Raw genomic sequence first — 21616 nt, 5'->3', positions numbered from 1 at the left:
ACACAATAGCTGGGCTGAACGAAGTCATCCATTGTAAGTAAATGTTGAGAATATGGGAGAATGTTAACATTGTGAAGAATGTGCTGGGCGACGTCTTTTTGAATAGGCCCAGGGTTGCCAGTGACAGGACCTTTGACACCTCAGGACAGGCTTGTCCTCGTCCTCCGTTAGCACCCGAGCTTCTCAGTAACGCCCATCCCAACAAGAACGGCCCACAGGGAGATGTGGTGACGAGGATGTTGCAGCGGTCACACAGAGGTTAGCAAATAAATCGGCTCAAACTAACAGCCCTGTCAGCACACGGTCAGACATGGAGGACGTCTCTGCAGGAAAGTAGAATCCTCTTATGGAATAATTGCAGCAGAACACTGGATGTACAGTGTATGTCGCTGAGAATGATCTACTATCTGCTGCATGGTGCTGTTTGGAGATTGCAATCTATTGTATACTGCAATTATATACAATTGCAATTGTATACAATTATGTATACTGGAACCCAACAGCTTTTTCCTTGGCGCTAAGGTCCTGTGTCAGTTTATTTGGGCATTCTTGATTGATAAAATGCAGGGGGCCAAATAAGTTCAAGTCATATAAACAAAGATGAGGAGCCAACTTTGAAAACCTTAATTAATACCTCAATCTTGGGAAACACTGACTCCACTTCATTAGCTTAGTTGGCATTGCCCATTTTTTTTTTTACACTCATGGTTTGATTTGTGATGTCATGGATAAAACCTGGAGAGAATTATGTTAAATACTGTCCCAAGTATTGAAAAATAAGGATCACTACAAACATTAATGATAAAGGCAGCTGAATACACATGGTGGGTCTACGCCAGAATTGGCAAATCTCTGGCCACAATAGAGCAGACGAAGAAGAAATTAGCATGTTCACCTGCGTGTTACTTTCCCAGTGATGCCAATCAGAGCCAAAGCTGATAAAAACCTGCGTGCACTGCAGAGTAAAAACTGAGTATAAAGTGGGAATGGGGTATATATAATAGGATATTACATTTCTTTTTAACTGTAAGGTTTAATTGGAGTTGTATTGTACACTTTTTTTTTGCCAATGATTTTTAAACATACAGTGTATGCTTGCATGAAAACAAGCACCCAGAGTCTAATACATTCATTTGGGCTTTAAGGAGGATCTCCAATCTGATTATCCAGTCCTCCCTCTTGCGGCTCAACATGTCTATTGGCTGGAAACTAGCCGTCTTTTCTCTCCTCTTTCAGTCTGTTGTTCTGGGAAAAGCCAAAAGGGAAACATTTAGATTGGAGGGGTCTTTGAGATGCTGTGACAGTTGACTGATGACCGTCCATAAAATGACAAAGCATCGCTGTGTGGTGGCCAGTGCAGCCCACTGCCTCCTCATGGGAAACTAATTGCTTTGAATTGTTAACGGCAACATTATTTTTCTGCCAATCATTGCTTTTCAATGCACCGAAAATGAGCATGAAACAAGTCTTTTCAGCGAACAAAACAGTTAAATGTTCCCAATGTTGATCAAATTAACTTCAGCACTGTGACAATGGACTATATTTGTGTGAAAATAATGGCGCGTCACAAAGGACGCCTTTATGCCAGGATTTCACAGTTGTAATGTAAAACTGTTCTCCCCTGAACCGGACCAGCCGCCATGAATGGAAGTTAAAAAAAGAAACAAACGCCAACACACAAAAGGGATTTTTGTCAAGGAGGAGGGAGAAAAAAAAAAAAGAAAACCTGTTGATTTTATCTCATGCTATCATTTCATACTAGAATTTCATGGGCTCATTTAGCAGCCTTGTTTTTCCCCTGCTCAAAGGAGGTCAGTGTTTTCAGCATCACTTTGATCACACAGGCTGTCTTAGTCAGAAATAAGTGAATCAGCATGATCACTTATCTTCAGTGTCTTGTCCATTCATGGTAGAATGTCCAAATGTAATTATATATTTAGGTGACATCCTAAATATCCTAAAAGCATCAGGCAAAATGTGTTTCCTGATTACATTCAGCGCACACAATTTATTTATTTATTTAACTTTTAATGCGCATGGCAAATAAACTTGAACATAAACCTCCACATAATTATAAAACAATGATCTGTACATCAAGGCTTAGCTGAGTCAACAAAGTAAATGATGCTTGATGCAGCACCCTGAGCAGAAATGTTCATTTTCAAAGGACAGGAAAACAAGCAGGGAATGCATTTCAAGCAGGGCCTTGCTTTGCTCTCATGGAAGTGGGCCACTCCAAGCTTTAGAGCAGCGCTTTTTTGATGTGACTCAATAGTGAGGTCTGGCTGGCTAAACGCTGTTCCTTCTCAGCATTGTTCCCTAGAGGCCTTGAAGCACTTTGGAGATAAACACCGTTTAGCAGTTAAAAGGGCCACAGAGGAAAAGGCTTATCAGATGTGTTCTCAATGGGCTGCAAGCTGCATTATTAGGACTGGGCCCCAGATAAGACACAGACTGAAGTTTGATACCCAGCAGCAGAGCTCAGTCCCCAGCACTGTTGTGTGATCAGCTCCTGTGCCGGCTGCCTCATGGATCTCAGCTGGTGGTGTGTTCAACAGCACCCCTCCCCTCCCCTCCTCTCCTATTCCGCAATGAGAGATTAGAGCTCAGAGAAGGAGAGAGAGGCGAGGAGAGGGAAGGAGGGGGGAGTTTGGCTTTAGATATTCCCCCTGTCCCCTTTCCTGCTCTGTTTTCTGGGGGTAGGAGTCAGAGTTAGGACAATGGCCAAAAAGATGGTTCCCAACCAGCCGCTGAATGGGAACACTGTTGGTGGTAGCGCTTCATTCAAAGCCCGGCCCGGGCATATTGTCCTCCGAGATCGGCAGAGGAGAATGGAGTTTGCTGGTGGCTGCCAAAAGGTTAGCAGCCTCTGTGAAAGGACCGACCCATTATTCACTGCCCTTTACAGAGCCCAAGCACCCTTTGTGCTCCTCCTCCCTTCCCTCTGCACCGCCAGCTTTTTCTCACTTCGGTGCTCCGGATCTACACTCGACAGTTTCCCCCAAAGTGAGTGACTGAGGCGCGATGCCCCCACTAACCCACCCCTCTACCCCTAGCGAGGAATACCAGGATAGCCAGAGCATATAGCGACCACCCCACCACCACCACCTTGCCTCACACCACTCTCCTCTCATCCCTACCCCAGTCAAAGAAAAAAAAACTTTTAAATGATATGGCCCAGAACTAACACCAAGGTTACCATGTCAACACAAGGGGATTTAGATAGAGGGAACGTGGCAACTACCACTTAGCCAACACTATTTTCGAGTCAAATCCCTTCAGCCCTCAATGAAAACTCAGAGATTCTGCTATTAGGTGGGAACCTTTGCAAATAAATCAACTGCAAAAGCATGATGAAAGCAGAGGAAATGCAATGAAAACACTTAAATACAAGTAACAACAGAGGGCCTTTTCAAACTTCACAATGCCTGTAAATCCAGGTAAGTTACAGCGTAATAAAAACAGCAAAAGCTGCCATATTCTTAAAACACTCCCACTTGCCTGTCCATTAAAGGCGGACCATTCTTTCATCAAATCAAGAATGAAGCGCAGGTAAAATATGAGCTCATAGACAATACTTGAAAAAGTGGGCCATAATTCATGCACACGAGAGCCTGGAGATAATGTATGCCACCCATATGCATGTAGTTATTCAAAGTCATCACGACGGAGAGCCATTCCTGCATTCTGATGCCGTTTGAATGGGAGGTCACCTGCCGCGAGACAGGTACAAGGCTTTTATTCAGTGTAAGCATGGCCAGGTGGGGAGCACGGGTTGCACCATGTACTCTATCATTCTGCTCTGCTGCAAATGGATATCCCATAAATCACATTACCATGGCCTATGAATGGAGAGACCTGGGCCGTTGAAGCCCCGTACAAAAGGCTGTGTTTACTCAGCGCGGGCTGAAGAACTCTTTAATATTACTATTACCTACTTACCTTTGCCAGTGTAATTAAACATGTTTAATTCATTCAAAGAGTTGAGCCTCCACATGTGCATAATGATGTCATACATATTGATCAAGGGTATGGTTGTAAAATTGGGTCTGATGTTGGTGCTATGAGAAAAAAATCGGCAGTTAATTTAATTGATATCAGCAAATTGAACTTAAAGGTCCACCGTGTAAGAACTAGACACTCGTCCCATTCCCAAGAGGTAAAGTGTGACCTTTGCACTCTTTAGCAACTCTCTCCAAGTCAGTCACGTCTCGTCCAGTCTCTCATTTGTATGGTGAAGTGCATCAACATACCTGGCTGCTGTAATCACATGGTGCCGCAAGATGCTGGCCACTATAAAGCAAGGCCCTTGCTCACAGTACATATAAAATGTTTTAAGGCCACAGAAGCCAAACAAATTCTTATTCAAAAGCAATTATACTCTTAAACAAACACATTTATGGATGTAATACATTCCATTTCGTCCCATAAACCCTCCTAAATGTTACACGTGTGACCTTTAAATGGATGGAATTTAAGGATATCTCTTCTGGGGTGCATTAATGTGCTCAGGAAAAAAAAAAAGTCTTCTTCTTCTTCTAATAATAAATTCCGACAGGCTGTAGAGGTGTCATACTGCCCTCCACAGGCAATAAATAATCTGTGACTTTATACATTTAATGCTAATCTAACACTTTTTGAGCTATTTTTCTGTAAACCAAAATGTTCAAATGTAATGTCAATTCTTGGGTACCGACCTATACAGTATATACGGCATCATTCCACACTTGCCAGTAGTGCAGCAAAACATGAATATGAACATGTGATTACACCACAAAAACAGAAAATGCTGGAAAGTAAGAAGGCAATACATGGTGAGCCAGAAAAAGAACAGATGAAAGAGACTTGGGTGTTCACAGAGCGTGCTGTTAGTAAGATCCCCTTCCTCTACAGACAGACGTAATCCTGCGGGTCTAGGCCTGAATCCCATGCACCAAACCCTTACACTGTTCAGTCACACACACGTCGAGTACAAGATAAATACAGGTTTTATCATGTGGGACAAAACTTCAAATGTGTGACTAGTATCTGATGACTTCTGTCGATTGTATTCCTGGGCTATGCTTGCGTGTAATCCAGCCGTTTCGGTTTGTATAATAATAGTTTCCTTTCTTCTTTTTTTGTTTTAATGTTTTAATTATACACACTTACACTGCCAATTCAACCTTTTGCTGAGCAGGAACCAAGCAAGCAATGATTACCTTTCAAATGCAGTAACAAGATGATACCAACCATCTGAAAAATGCAGATCACTGAGGTCGGTAAGAATATAAGAACAGTGGAGTTGGTGTTTGGTGTGTGTGTGTGTGTGTGTCTGTGTGTGTGTGTAGTACCTTTCTAAAACATAGCCCAGCGCCTTCTGCCTGGTCCCAGAGTAGACTGAGGGACTTTTCTCCCAGGCCACCAGGTTGGACGCATCATGGAACAGGTGAATGTTGACCAGATCAAAGGCACTGGGGTGAAAACAAAAACACATTTTCACTTGAGTGTCTTCTCCCACAGCATCATATGTACCACACGGTATCAAATATTTACAGTTAAATCCAATACAGAAAGACTCTTAATTACTTCTGGGAATAACTACTTCTCACCCCAGGCTGGTGAGGGACGGCATTTACCACTGCATACATTAATCTGTTTTCCTTGTCAGGGAAGAGCAAGATATCTCAATGTACAGTGATGAACGCTGCTGCTGCTGCTGCTGCTGCTGCTGATCCTATCAATCTGGGGGTATTTTGTTAGCTTCATGTTCAGCAGAGGGGACACGGAGGAATTGGTCTTATCTCAAAAGGGGTTTACTCTGCAGTGACATCCTGAACAAATGAATACATGCATGGCTTTTGCTATCTCTGTCTATCCCATCTCTGATCTGATCTCTCTATTTTTCACCAGTCTCTCTCGCTCTCTCTCTCTCTCTCCCTCACTCCCCTGTTGCTCTTGTCAAACGTCATGCCCCTATTAAATGCTTACCGTTTCAGCTCTTTAGTTCTCATGTCATCCCTCTATTAGATCACTATCTCAGTCTTCCAACCCCCAGCCACCTTCCCCTCCCATCCCCCTGCAGCTCTGCTCACTGGAAGCCCACGTTTGTATTCACCCCATACAGGTTCAACGGCATGTAATGTTTTTTGTCATCTGTCATATGCAACCGCTTGACTAACGCGATTATGTATAATCAAATCCCTGCTTGCTGCTGCTGCTGCTGCTGCGGTGGCACGCTGTCCGGAGAGGATCCAGAGGAGCAAGTCACTCTCTCTGTCTGAGCTGCCTGCGATAACCACACACACACACACACACACACACGGCCCGCTGCGGCCAGATATGACTCACATGGTTAGATCTTCATCTCTAATCACAATGATACAGTTGTAATGATTCAAGGTTGAACAGAGATGAGGAAGGAAGTGTCAGTGAAATGACTTATTAATAAAACTCACCAGTCAGCCAGGGCCCATCGAGTTCTGATGAATCCCTTTCTGGACCACTTACACTGCAGAACAGAGAGACTCAATTTAGCATGACAATGGCAGACTTTGACATTACCGAGGCATCGCTTGTCATCATGAGGCAAATTAAGGCAACAATGTCAAGTGATTTATGGGACAGTTGTAACGGTGTCCACTACTTGAGAGCACAATTTCACGTTTTCCATAAAAAAAAACTATTTCAACAATTTCCATTTCGCATATTACAAAGGTTGTAATAACATGAAACATGAATGTACAGAATCAAAATAAAGTATATCCTTATGAACTAAGTTTTAGTTAGAAATAGTTATGTACAATGTTAATTTCCCCGAGGGAACCTCCCAAAGGGATTAATAAAGTCGTCTGTCTACACGTATGCAAGGGTTTTGAGAAACCTCTTCAAAGTTCTTTAAATTAGTCAACATGATGCTATACTTTCATTTCACTACATTGTAACAGTATAATAGATGAAAACAAATTTGGACTGCCCACGCACAACATTGAGATGTATTCATCCACAAAAATAACAGACTTTAGAACAAAATTAGGACATATTAGTGAGTCTTTTTAATGCCATTTACAAAGTATAACGTAGAATTCAGGTCTTAAGGATATACAACTAAACGCCTGCAAATTAATGAATAATGGGAAAAAAGTTGTTTGGCAGTCTACATTAGTTAGTGGCCTATACTTTAAATTCAGTGCACAAAAATGTCTCTAAAAGCTAAACTTTTAATAATATAATATAATATAATATAATATAATATAATATAATATAATATAATATAATATAATATAATATAATATAATATAATAATAAAGACAAAAGCAGCCCAAGATATACGCATCATAAAAAGTATAAAAGTCTAGTGTAGACATGTTGAATGAAGCTGCTTTATCAGATCCCACCAACCTCTACTTAAGTATCCAATCACAAGTCCAAAGATCTTTCTCAAACAGCACATGATTCACCATGAAGCTGGTTATTAAATGAGAGACAAATTGATGTTGTGAGTGTTCTCATTCAGAATAGATAAATACGTCCCCCCCCCCCCAGCATCTCGCTGTCGTTGAGTCTATCTCTCGGTACATCTCTCTGATACTCCTGATGGGGAGTTAACTGCACTGATGGATAAACTAATTATGGGCCAGGTCACATAATTACAAATTGACTAATTTTATTTCAAAAAAAAAAACTCATATGCAAATTAAAGGGCTAAGAGGTATTTGATTGCGCCTCACATCCTTCAATCTGCATTAGTACAAGATTAACTGTATCAAATTGAATTACATTAGCATACTTGAATTAATCCATACTGCCTCAGCAGGATGTATGGGCCCAATTAAAACTCGCTGTCCCAATATTGTGACTTTGAAAAGGAGCAAATGGAATTAGATCCCAAATTAGATATTACACTTGGAAAAATGTTTTTTTAAACTAACTGAATATATTGAACACAGGCCGTGAGACTAACTTCAGTGATTACACTCATGGGTTTTTCATACGTATACGGCAGCCTCCCATATTGCTTTGCTTACATGGAAAATCCATTGGTGTGTGTGCACTGTGCAAGTTAAGTTGAGGCGAGAGAAAGTCTCGGGGTGTTGAGGATGAGGAGGGAGACGAAGAGTTAGTGTTAAGGGGAGGGCGAACCCCGCTCGGCGCACATACAAACTCTTGACTGCAGCCAGAGACGTTTAATCTCGATTTAATTTAAAGAGCCATTAACTACAATCACAGCATTAAAATCCATCACTTCCTTGACAACCAAACCCAGATTGCCCCATTTCCTCCACGTATGACTGATCGACAACCCCCCATACACACACACACACACGCGTACGCACAGACTTCATTGCACGCTTATAAAAACGCTCACAACACACACACACACACACACACACGCGGTAATCATGTGGACGACCACTACAGTCAAGTGGAACAAGTATCCACATATTAAAACTACACTCTGCAATCTAGTCTTACCCAATCTAAGTGCTTTTATTTTGTAATAGGCAGCCGGTGGAGATGATTATCACGCACAATCAATCAAAGTGCCAAAGAAGAAAAGTGTCCCTCGGTCCTGGTTGACATGATGACATCATGATTTGGTTGCCGCAGCTGATATTGCGGCAGATTTGATGACATAGATGCTGTCCGGCCACATTTAATCTCCTGCTGAGACATCACACACCCCCCCCCCCCCAACACACACACGACGTGTGTCCAAAAAAAACAACCAATTTATCTAATTCGCTCATTCATATGCTGTGCCGTTACTTTGAAAAGGGGGAACAAAAAGAGAAAAGAAAGAGACATCACTAGATAAAAATGGATAGTGGCCTGTAATCATTTCATATATCTGGGTCTGGTGGCTATAAAGAAGTCACTGGACAGGGATGAGGGTGGGAGTCAAAGGGCAGCGGAAAAAGGGCACAAGGCTCGGGTTGACATTGGCTGACCTTCCACAGGTCAGCGATGGCGTCTCCGCCCATGACAGTGATGAACGGCAGCCACACACTGGGTCACATCCAAGGGTGTTGGGCAATACATGTACGTGCTGACCGCTAACCACGTGCACCCATATGCACACGCACACACACACACACACACAGGTAGAGACCGAGAGTGAGAGAGAGAGAGAGGGATATGACAGACGGGGGAAAAGAGGAAAAAATCAAGATGGGACACTAAACTGCCAGGTTCACTTAAAACTTAAAACCACTACATAAAACTTCCCATTTGTGACCAATGGGAAATCACACTTGTGTGAAATGTCAGACACACACACACACACACACACACACACACACACACACACACACACACGACCCGAGTCCTCCTCTAAAACACCCTCCCGTCACCGTTTCCCGGTCCATCCCGTTTGATTCTTTGACCTCTTATATTTCAGCTCAAAGTCTGACCCCCATAAATAATATTGTGGCTGGGTGACGCTTTGGGGTGGGGGTGAGGGGGGTGAGAGGAGTGCAGGACAGGGGAAAGGAAAGGAAAGGAAAGGAAAGAGGGGGGGGTTACACAAAAGCCCCATGACAGAAATGCACTGTGAGTAATAAGAAATACACACTGACTGATTTGAGCCCTGGTAGACAGTCACATTTATCTTTATTCCATCATCCCGGGGGGGCTATCAAATAAGACAGGGCTTCACGTAAGGTTTATATTGTATAACTGGACAGCACATTATGTGTGTGTGTGTATTTAAAATATTGTATAATGTTAAAAGTAAAACAAAGAATTTAAACATCCAGAAAGCAGCTTTTTTTGTTGACGCTTCTCTGTCCTGATTCTGCCAGACAGAGCAAAAGAGTGACAAAACCCTTCATTGGGCTCTGATTTCCACATTATCCCCACATTTATGAGTCGCTCTCAGTCTCGTGGATCACGCCCGTCACCGAGAACAGCATCCGTGTCACTGGTGTCTTGTGTGGTGATAAACGCCGGGAGCATTTTACAGCCGACGCCAGTTTAAATGACTTTATCTCCTCGACGTGCGCATCGCGCCGATGAATCACGCGACGGCATTTAAATCGAGTTGTGGGTGGGGGGGGGGAAATATAACGGAAGTTAACTTTCATCAGGGGCAAAACTTGAAAGTAATCACGGCCCCCCGTATCACAGCTCACTACAGAGGGCACTAAAAGGCATATGAAAAGTCAATGCTTTTATAGACACGCTCATGGTGCCAAACAACAAATAGAAACTCATATGGATGTTGATCTACAGCCTGTCGCCTATTTTCTTCCTTTCTATTTTTTTTTCCTACGGCTTGTGTAAAACAATCAATAGCAAGGGCACATTAAGGTCTGGGTCGTATACTTTATTTATATAAGGCAATGACAAATCCTTATGATGCAATGGTTTTTGGAGGCATGTACTGCTGCGCCAAACAAATAAATATATTAATGTCCACAGGGGAGATGGAGAGATTGACGGGACAACGGGAACCGACAAGCCGCCAAATCCATCACGGCGACCTCTCAAAAGAAATGTGCCCACTATTTTGTCCACTTCCCTCTTATTCAGCATTTCAATTAATGTCCCCCCCGCTATTCTCCCCTTCACTCGCGGCCATAACTCACGGCGGGATTGCGAAAACAACTGACGTTTTGCATACGAAGAGGCAGTCGCTTAAATCAGAATCAAACCGGGAACAGGAAAAGTGAATCTAAAGTGACTTTAACCAATATTTTATTTCATGACGCAGAATTCCGCAACTCTAACAAGCTGAAAGCCACTTAGATCAAATGGAAATGGATCTCTTTTGTTATATACGTTACAGTATTTTCAGACAACAGAAAATGGGTCCTTTAATTATGCATTTTAGAGCTGAAAGAGAAATAAATCAAGAGGAGATTCAAGTAGAAAAGAGGAGCATTTTCTTGTATGAACTAACATGTATTAGCTGCCTTTCTTCTGTTTTAAGAGCAGGTGATGAAACAAACTGATTAACGGACACATTAATCAATAACTTAAATAACTTTCAGATCTGATCTGCAACAGGAAACCCTGTGAGGATTTAAAGATGCGGGGGCACACACTTCAAGCGTCTAAAACGCCGCGAAAAATGCACTGAATGACATTTTGTTTGTGATTCCAACACAGACACACACACACACACAGTCCTCCCACCATGATGTCATCAGCATCTGACACTTTATTAATGGCCGACCGTAAAGGTAAGACACAGGCAGGGAAACACACACATCTGTCTCCAGCCGGCCACCTTCACTGTCTGCTGCCACTCTCTCCCCTTCCTCTGAGGATTCTGTCCCGACACATTGGACGAGTCTCAAATACAAGTTTTTATTCGCGCCACAAATTAGTTGCGGTCACGTCAACACGACGCCCAGCCTCTCTATTGTTTTACTTCTTCATTTTTGAAATCATTTCGTTCAACCGTCAAGACCCAAAAAACTGGATCGGGACTCCTTGAGGCATCCCGTCTGGTCCAAGACCCCTGTGTAATAGGATTCCTCAAAGCTGCAGATGGATGGCAAATCTAGGCGGTTTCATCTACTAAAAGAGGGCATAAATCACGAGCGGAGGAAGCGGGGACGAGGCAGGGGTTATCACCAGTCTGCCTCCCTCATGAGAGCTTTGCATTAAAGCATTAGTGAAATTAATTCATCTTTCATAAGAGGTTTGAGCAGTATCTGTGATCTATGATAACAACCAATTTCTCACTATGGAGGGGAGGAGGAGGGAGGCGGGAGGGAAAAAAAATACTCGTCGACCCTGATAGACTACACAAATCTGCTCTTTTTAAATGGGCTAACATTATCTGGAGTGCTGCTCTCTGGAGCATCATCCCAGATTCATACCCCAGCCGGGAAAGAGGCATAAATCACGGGGCAAAACTTTTCTCATCTGCGCCCACAACACACACCTCCTTTCTCTCGACATCACTCCCCTCATCTTTCTCACTGTGCGCCGTGCCAGGTTTGTTTTGTGGTTTTCTTTGCTTGTCCCGTTAAATGCAGAACAATGCTTTGCCGTGAGCATTTTAAACGGCTCTGCACCTCAATCAGTGTAATTGGTTTTAGATCATCTGTGGAATCAGGAAACGGGGAAGCGGAGTTTGCGGGGGGGGGGGGGCTGTTTAGGTGTGTGTAAATGCATATGTTTGTGTGTATGTCGAGGGTGGTTTGTGGGGGGTGGGTGGGGGTCCTGCAGTGTGTGAAAGAGACGGAAATTGGGGGGAAGTGTGTGAAGGGGCCGTATCCATCTGTTTTGCATATATTTGCAGAGGCGGCCGTCGGAGCATGGTTGACAGATGAGTGGGGAGTGCAGGGATGACACACGGGCGGTCGTGGTCTTTATTACTATATCAGCACTGCTATGCTTGCGCTCAGCTCACCCCCCCCCCACACACATACACATACACACACACACACAACTTCACCACCCGCCGCCCCCCCCCCCCCCCCCCCCCAATGGCACAGCACACCGCCGAAACCAGAAAAGTGAACGCAGCAGAATGAGCAGGAGGATTGCTCCATGGGACACGGCAAGAAACAACAAGGACATTCTTTTTCTCATTTCACGATTTGAATTTCGTGACTGATTTGTTTCCAAATCAGCCATGTGTCCGGCACGTTTCCTTGAAGCAGAAGGGGGGGAAAAAATTGGATCGTAAAACAAAAGGAGAATAAGACACAGAGGAAATGAAAAAAAAAAACAATAAAAAGTCCAGAAAAGTTTGTCTCCATTTGTACGAATTATAATCTGACGTTTGGCATTATTTTGATGTATTATTTAAGAGAAACTGTATGAAATCTAATAAACACATTATATGATATGCAGTACTATTTTCCACCTCGCCATTGATCACAACTCACGGATTGTGATTTCTAAGAGCTACAGCATGTGTTCATTTGTCACGACCCCTGGTCAACACTCACTGTTGACATCTGTCAGTCATTATCTAGAGATGACCACCACCAGCACAAGTCCGTCCTATTGTGTGTGCTTATGATTGAACCCACCTCAGGAAAGTAATCCTGTGGAAACTTCTCCTTCTCCAGCGTCGGTGTGCTCTCTAGTGTCTCTGAACAGGTTTCCTTCCCCACCACTTTCTTGAATTTCTTGGCTGCAGACGGGGACGGAACAGACACAGACACACGGTTTCAAACACGGGCAGGTTAATTTTTTTGAAAATCCTCCAGTGTATAATTGAGAATCTCCCCCCATAGCATTGAAGCTCAGTGAGAGCGACAGCCACTGTGCACTTTCCCAGACAACTGCCCCACCTGCTGGTCAGAGAGAGAAACAGCTGTATTCAAGTGGCTTGTGACTCAAGTGAATAGTGACTTAACCTTATGTAAAGTGACTTACTTTGCATTTACCGTGACATTTATTGAATTTAACAAAGCTAACAAAGAAACAGCTCATGTTTTCCCTAAATATTCAATATCAGTTCCGAGTCTGTCAGGTTGAGCCTCTCTTTCATTTTTTACTCCCTCTGACTCTTTCTTATCTGAATCAAAAACCTTAAGGATCCTCACACAACTTTTAAATAAGTGAGTTTGGGCTACATGAATAAAGCTTTCACTTGAATGAACAACAGAAGCACACATTTTATTTTAAAAACATTGTTGCAATAAAAAAAAAAACCAACATGAATATGCAAGAATAAATAGAGTCACTTTATTCCACAGTTTAGTTCTGTATGGAAATCTTGTAAAGTAATGGATGTTATTTATGTTGTTTTATATTCATATTAATTGCATTTTGCAATAAAAGCAATGAGTAACACAGGTTATTCAAATTCAAGCCCTGTAGGGGAAACAATAACAGAACAGTTTATTTCTAAAAGTGAATGTTTCTAACTGCATCTGCATCTTTTATATCTGTTAACCAAGTGATGCAGGTTCACCTTCACAGAAAATCATTTCAGATTCATTTCAAAGTGGCTCAGTGTTACATTTTACAGAGTCAATCACATTTAACAAAGCTGCTATTAAAGTAAATGTTTACTTCCTGTGATTCTGTTTTTAAATCCTGATGTGTGTGTGTGTGTGTGTGTGTGTGTGTGTGTGTACAAGGAAAGTGATCCTCTGCCGTGTTGACCCCTCCCCTGCCCTGCCCTGTCCTTCACTGGGGGTAACTGGTGCTAATGCCGACTTAGGTCTAATAGGAAGTGAGGTGCCTCCACATCTATATCCCTTCTTTAATTAGCACGGCCGCTGGACCCCGGGGCCCTCTGACACCGCACACTGATGAGACCGCTGTAACTGTCCAATAACCCGCCACACACCATTACCGTGGGGCCCGAAATCTTATGAATTAAATCCTAATATTAATAAGCATTACCATTCTGCCCCGCTCCCTTTACATTATCCTCGGAGCCAATCTTAGCTCGCTGGTTTTGATGGAAGCGGGAATTGCCTTCAAATGGTGGTGTGTGACACGCCGGGGCAGGACGTGAGGATTGCATTTCAGGACAGTGGAGGTGATGTACAGTATATGAGATGAAGTGTGTGGGGGAGAGAGGTGCTCACCTTTGAAATCAAACTGGTGGATGTTTTTCAAAGACTCGTGGATAAAGTAGAAACTTCCGAGAGCCTGGAAAAAAAGGGGAAAAATAAAAACGTGTGAGTTGACAGAATCTTCCACTTTTCTTATTGATTCTTAACCTTTTCACACCGTTGATTGTTCAAACGGGGAGCTAATGTGAGAATGCTTAACTAATAAAGTGAGCTGAAAGCCCAGTGCTTCACCCCGACACGCTGCCCACAGCTCCACTCAATGGGAGGCAGCAAACACTGCACACAATCAGCCCCACAACAACAGGTGCAACATGCTCCGCGTACAGTACACTCAGTGGGAGCCCATTCTCTGGCTCACAGTCCTCTAATGTGACCAGTCAACAATTTGAGCTTTCAAAGGACATATTCAGATGGACTTTTGAACGCGCAAAGATCAACTTCAATAGGCTTAAAATCTTAATTTTCCCTGTGAACAATCAGGAAACTTTCCCAGTCGGTGGACAAGCCAATCAAAGTCTGTGGGAAGAAGTAAGAGTCATGCAGAAGGGGATTTGATGCGGTTCACAGTCCACTACACTGCTTTCTGTTGCCCTCTTTACATTTAGGGCAAATGGAGGCAAAGCTCAAGCTCAATCCCTTGTGTCTTTGAGATAGCAGCTCTTTGGCTCGGGATAATTCCGAGTCTCCTTTTTTCCCCCCTCAGGGAATGTTAGAGTAACTTTTACAATGAAGTGCACAGTAACCAAATTAAAGCACGAGTGGATGGAGTGGGAAAAATTATGAGTTCCACATGACATGTGCTGGCAAATCTAAAACGGGAATAGTTTCAAACTACTGAGGAGAACGGTCTGATGCTGAAGTACAGAAAATGAAACTGATGGGATGTGATGAAAAGGAGGAGGCACAAAAAAAAAGACCCTCATGAAGGAGGATTAAGTGTTTTCTTGTATTTTCCCGGTGAGGCCGTGGACAGACGGCAGTCTTGCCGACACGCTGCCTGGGAGAGAGTTTGGGCCCTGCCCGGCCTCTGCATTATTTATGAGTGCCGGCGCATCTTGAGATTAAACATTTGCTGATTTGTCAAAAGCACAAACATGATGTCCTGCCCATCTCCATGTCATAAAAGTTCAGCCCAAGGAAAACACTGTCGCACATTTAATTGATGAGAACGGCGGCTGGTGACCCAAACCTCCGCCGCCGCCGCGCTTTCCTCCCTCCGTCATTCCCTCTACTGCTCTGTGGGACAACAGAGAAGGAGGAAGGCCGGCGGGTGGAGTGCTGTGGGGTGGGGCAGGGGGTGGGTTTTCATATGAGAGGGGCGTTGGGCAAACACAGACCTCAAGGTCACAGCTTCCCATTGCCGGAGTATGGCTTCCAGGAAGAACCCTGTGTGCTTATTTGTGCTCACTTGTCTTTATGTTCTCCTTCACCGTAAAATACCAACAACAGACTTGGAGACAAAGACGGATAGGAAAACAGAGTGGGGGGGGAGGACTGCACTATTTGTCAAAGTGGTGCCGCTGTGGTAACTGCTGCTGTTTGTGTGAATATCTCAATGGGTAGTGAAATAAAAAACGACTGTGCTGAAATATGAAATGGGGGGAGAAAAGCGAGAAATTTCTTTCAATTACAGATTAAATGGCAGCCGTGCACAGTCACAGTATGAAGGATGAAAAGGAATTCAAGAGGCCACATTTTAGTAATGATTATTACATTAGATTAGATTATTTATCAAACTACATTTCTATTGGTTTCAGCTGCACAAATGAGGATTTTTTTTTTACTATACTACAAATTGTAAAATAGAGAAATAAAAAACGTCAACTCAATAGTTCACCTTGGATTCTGTGAAATTATGACGGGAAATATATTTTGGACTTGTCAAACATAAACATTGATTCTGTGCAAAAAATAAATAAAAATAAAAACATAAATAATTGTAATTATAGATTAGTGTTTACTTCAAAGCCTGATTGCCACACAGTCTCCCTCACAGTTTTCGCTGATCTCTTTATATGACCTCAAAGCCTGAGACGATTAAAAGTAAAATTAATATGACATCAAACAAATTTGGATGAATCAATTTTCAAATAAATGATAAACAACTATGCTTAAGTGGCCATCCGTGTAATAGCAAAAATCTACTTAACCCTCAACCCTAATAAATATTTATTTGACATCGGGGTCCAGAACCAAGCAGCTCCCTCTCCTCTCCTCTGCCTCTTCCGTGCACTCTTCATAAAGAAGCTATTATATTAGCAGGGCGCAATTAATCCATTTGTCTCCTTACATGACAGGCTCAAAATATTCATTAGGGCCGCACTGCGCTGACAGGCCATGCTTATCTTTTACCGGGAGGCTTTACAATGGCCTGTGTCAAACGTATGTTTGTCACGTCTCTCCTTATTGATTAACTGCCAGATTCACTTGAAATAATTAAAAGTATATTTTACATATTTATAAACCCCACTGCCACGGTGGCTACTTAATTTTCCATTAGTAAAATGCAGTCTATTAAGTGCACATGAGGGCCATGGGGGAGGTAAGAGGAAATGAGTAATCGCCATAATTGTAGACAGAAAGACAATAACCGCACCATAAAAGGTTGGGTTTTATGACTCGTCCTGGCAACGTTACCTCTTATCACAAGTCATACTGGCTAAACTGCTCAAAGATAAGGGCACAATGACACAACAGCAACTGTGCTCTTTCTCCATGTGCACGTGTGTGTGTGTGGTTGACATTTCCAAAAACCCCCGGCACACACGAGCTGAACAAGTCCCAGTAGATTGGCTGGTGGAAAATAGAGACTTGAGCGCTGCAGTACATAGCCTGCATACTTTGCTCCGCTGAATGCTTTATCGATACCGAGGGCTGCAAAAATTAGTTCTGACCAACGAGGAGAAGCAGGAATTTTGTGACCTCTGGATAGATTTTCTGCGTCTAATGTGAAAAATGAGCCATAAAGCAAACATAAAAGTAATAATTTTTCGTCAAGGTCTCACCTCCAATCTGTGCTCAGGGAGAGTGGCCAGTCCCAGGAGAGGCGACACATACACACTCGCAGTGTCATCGCAGTCTCACTGTACAACTTCAGAGGCTAATGTTCTGCTCTCCCCCCCCCCCCCCAGACACTAGCAAAGTGTAGGATTATTGCTTTCTGAAGCACAGCGACGAGAACGTGTGTCCAATGAGTATTTTAATCGCAAAAAAAAATAAACGATGCACTCAAAAACCACCACAGCAGAGAATATACCGGCTGTTGGTTAGTGGGGTTGGATGCCGTGGTGTAGGTTCTGTTTCTATAAGAAGATTATTAAAAAGATTATTGTCTGTTATGGAAAGAGTTGTTACCTCCCCGTACACTTCAGAAGATGCATCTGGCCAGTTTTGCTTGTCGATGTCCAAGTTAATTTCTTTAATTTTTATTTCTTTGGACCACACAGGGATGCATGTGGCTGGCACTGGCATTTGTGTGAGTAAATGATTCTATGTGTTGACCCTGTGATGGACTGGTGACCCTTTTGCCCTATGTCAACTAGGATTGGCACCAGCAGCCCCGCGACCGTCGTGAGGAGGATTAAGCTGTAGACAATAAATAAATGAACTAATTAATTAATTAAATGGCCACACAGTCGTGTTTTGTAGAAGACACAACACTCACCCTGGCTACAATTGGACAGTTCTGAAGCTCTGATGGTGTCTACAATACAGGAGTGCAATAGAAATAAGCAAATAATGAACACTGAAGCCAGAAGCTAACTAATATTAACTGGATAACTAAAACTGTCACCAAATTAGCAGTGAAGACGACGCTGGACCGAGAGCATTCGGATACAAGTTGCATTAGGAGATGCATCTTATGTCCAGATATTGATATATACTATACAGATTGCGTATGAGATTTTTTCCTTCTACAGCAGAGAAAAAATGGGCTGTTTTCCAGTTTATATCTCATTGCTCAGAAATCAGTCGAGTCCCCTCATCTGTCAAATCACAAGTGATGCCACACTTCCACATTAACCTGTACATAGACACATACAAAACAAGTGATAAAACACACACACACACACACACACACACACACACACACACACACACACGCACACACACACACACACACACACACACACACACACACACACACACACACTCGGCCCCCATTGGAAAGGTCAATCAGATACGCCGTCATGAAGAAATTGCATTGTGATATGTCATATCGCTCCGACTAATAAGGACACAGTATCTTTATTTTTCACTACAGGCAAACATTTATACACGGATAAACTCACAACATACACTCCAAATCAAAGTGGGAACGCACGTCAGTGCAAGAAGCCACATCTCCATTTCATGATCTGCCCTCTATGTCCCAGCAAGGGACCCATTGATATGCAGGATCCAGGCTAAAAGAGCACCTTCACAGGAGCCTCTTCTCTGCACATAATCTCCAATACAGCACAGCCTGTTTGTCATCCCTGGCAAGGAAAACATCCCAGCACAAAAGTGAGCGGCGTCAATAGAGATGGACTTGCTTTTTTCTTAGCCCAGAGATACAGATGGAGAAGCCCTAGTATTTTCTACCCCTCCAGAGCCCACCGCCCACCCGGGGCTGCCATATGTGTTTGCCAAGGCCCACTCCCAGAGCCATTGATTGAGTATTCAGAGTATTGAGCCACAGTGTCTATTATTCATCGGCTGCCTGGAAGGCCTGACTGGATACACAGACAAAACTCTCATTAAAACTTCCTCTGTCACTTGGTGTGATTTGAAAGCGACATGTGTGTTGGAGCTATCTGTCACGTCCTGAAGGAGCTCTTGTCTCTAGGGTGTGTGTGTGTGTGTGTGTATGGGGGTGGCGTAAGTAAGGTAGGGACAGAGAAAAGGAATAAGTGTTCCCATATATATTAAAAGAAAATGTGACCGTAAATTTATTTTACAGTAATTAGGATTTAAGTTGTCTCATACCATAGTGTTTTTAATGCTCTTCCACCGGCCCCATGAGTGACCTCACGAGCAAAGCTTGCAAGCAAATTGGTTTACATGGCAAAGCAGGACTAGAATTGATCCCATGCAGTTATAAACAGGGACGGCAGAGCCTGCATTTTCCTTCACTGCTGGTTTGAAATGTTAATTTTGACTTGTACTGTGGCTATATTGGATCATTCTGGCCTGCTGCATTTCTACAGAGCCCCAGACATGACACGGGGGGGGGACTCTACGAAATAGGTATAACATGCGCACGAAATGTTACTTTGTGTAATAATTCAGTAATAATGATTCCTGCAATGCCAGGCTTTTGAGAATATCTTTGTAACTCATCAAAAATCAAAAAACAAAAATCACACTATCATGAAAGTCTCCATGAAATGTTATGTTTGTTCAGATGCTTCTATATCAAAGCATGTATAGGCATTTCAACCAAAATACTATTTTACTATTCATTAAATATTTTAATATTCTACAACGATATGAGAGTCAGTGCAAGTAATGCCAGGTTCACAGCATATCGAACTATAGAGATGCATTCAAAGACCCTCCCAAATTCCATCACTTCATATTAAAGCAGCAACCTTGGGATGCATTCAAGAAACCTTTTAAATGTAATCACTTCTGCAAACACACTAACTAAATACTTGCTGCTGCTGCTGCCACCATGCACAACAGATTAGGTAGTCATTGGATTAGGAAGGTTTTTTTTTTTCTCTCAGTGCCATCACTAATAAAATATTATTCTGTTTTTATCAACTGACCAAATTTTTATACTCAAATAATTGAATATTTATTCCCAGTGATAGTTTTCACTGCATAGTTCCACGTACTATAGGACCAGGTTCTCGCAGGTCGTAGATTATCTTGATTTATATTCTGATAAATCTGCACTGAAGTGGTAAACACAGTCATCCTTGGATGCACAAACAGGAAACTACTGTTCTTGCTGCATTTCCCAAACCCAAACATAATATATATATATATATATATTTATGGTCTATTTCAAGCAAACCCAAACCTCTGCATGGACCAGCTTTGATACATGTATTTAAGATCCATATGACTCTGAAAGCTTTTGAGCGTTTCCGGGCTTCCACTTCATTATTCTAAAATCTCCCAGAATGCAGAGCGACATACGCCCGTGATTGATCTCAAAACCACTGATTTTATTTTCTTTTGAGGAAAATATTATGGATGGGTCTAAACAAGGCATAATTGGCCAAACCCACGGCAGTGCCTGACCTGCCAACAATCCAGACCCACTCCCAAGGTTGGCTGCCTCGCTGGGAAATATTGTGCATTAATTTCATTTAGTCTCCCCTCCAACATTCAATGGTAGAAGTTAATTAAATTGCTTGTCCATTGTGTTCATCCACTTACAAAGTTAATGATATTGTGCCGGGGAATTAAAGAGCGTTTTATAAAGCGCACAGGATGGGAGCTGGCAGGCACTACATTGCCCAGTTGAACCCTGTCAGTCGGCAGGCTTCTAAACCCCCTAATTAGCGGTGAAATGGATGCTTCCATCTGCCAATTTCCTGCCATGCTCATCAGTCGTGCAGTCGCTCCCCTAACCTGCCCGACAGAGGGGTCTAAAGCAATAAAACCGTCACAGCAATGACATTCAACAAAAATAAATAAATAAATACATTTAAAAAAACAAAAAGTGAATACGTGTATACATGACATGACTCAGACTTTAGAAGAGCTTCTTTATAATACTCAATTGACATCATTGGCTTCTTCAACATAATTCAGATGGAAGACTTTGGTAACGTTGTTAAAAATGTTCCCTACACACTGTAATAGCACCTTTTCAGAGAGAGTGGTTTGAATAAATGTCTTGTAATATAGCAAAAAAAAGACAGATATGTGGCGATGCACTTTTATACATACTCTCCAGTCCTAGTGTAAACAAAAAAAAAATCTAAATTCAGTGCAATGCATGAGTTCTGCACAGCCCCCGCTGTTCTGAGCGGGTGATTAATGCTCATATATATTCCAGCTGCGTATTTACTAATACCATGTTGCTACTTCAGCAGCATTTAACGAGGACATAAAAACGCAGGATCAAAGTAAATGGGATTACACCTGTGGGGCCCGTGCTGCCATTGACCTCATGATGAGGCTTGGTAAAACGGTACTTT

At 42.6% G+C, this 21616-nt stretch overlaps 1 protein-coding gene across 2 annotated transcripts in view; it reads right to left on the bottom strand.

Annotated features, from left to right (window-relative positions):
* LOC131474031 (inositol polyphosphate-5-phosphatase A) overlaps positions 1 to 21616 on the bottom strand; it is a 133095-nt gene that overhangs the window by 44998 nt on the left and 66481 nt on the right. For both annotated transcript variants that reach the window (XM_058651749.1, XM_058651748.1), the window contains exons 5-8: positions 14490 to 14553; positions 12975 to 13078; positions 6438 to 6490; positions 5334 to 5453 (exon numbers count right to left, since the gene is read on the bottom strand). In XM_058651749.1, coding sequence (XP_058507732.1) covers positions 5334 to 5453; positions 6438 to 6490; positions 12975 to 13078; positions 14490 to 14553 — 341 coding nt within the window. The remainder of the gene's footprint in view (positions 1 to 5333; positions 5454 to 6437; positions 6491 to 12974; positions 13079 to 14489; positions 14554 to 21616) is intronic.

This window comes from Solea solea, chromosome 15 (genome assembly GCF_958295425.1).
Source record: "Solea solea chromosome 15, fSolSol10.1, whole genome shotgun sequence".
In the NCBI taxonomy this organism is placed as follows: domain Eukaryota; kingdom Metazoa; phylum Chordata; class Actinopteri; order Pleuronectiformes; family Soleidae; genus Solea; species Solea solea.
This window is presented reverse-complemented; position numbering and strand designations above follow the sequence as displayed.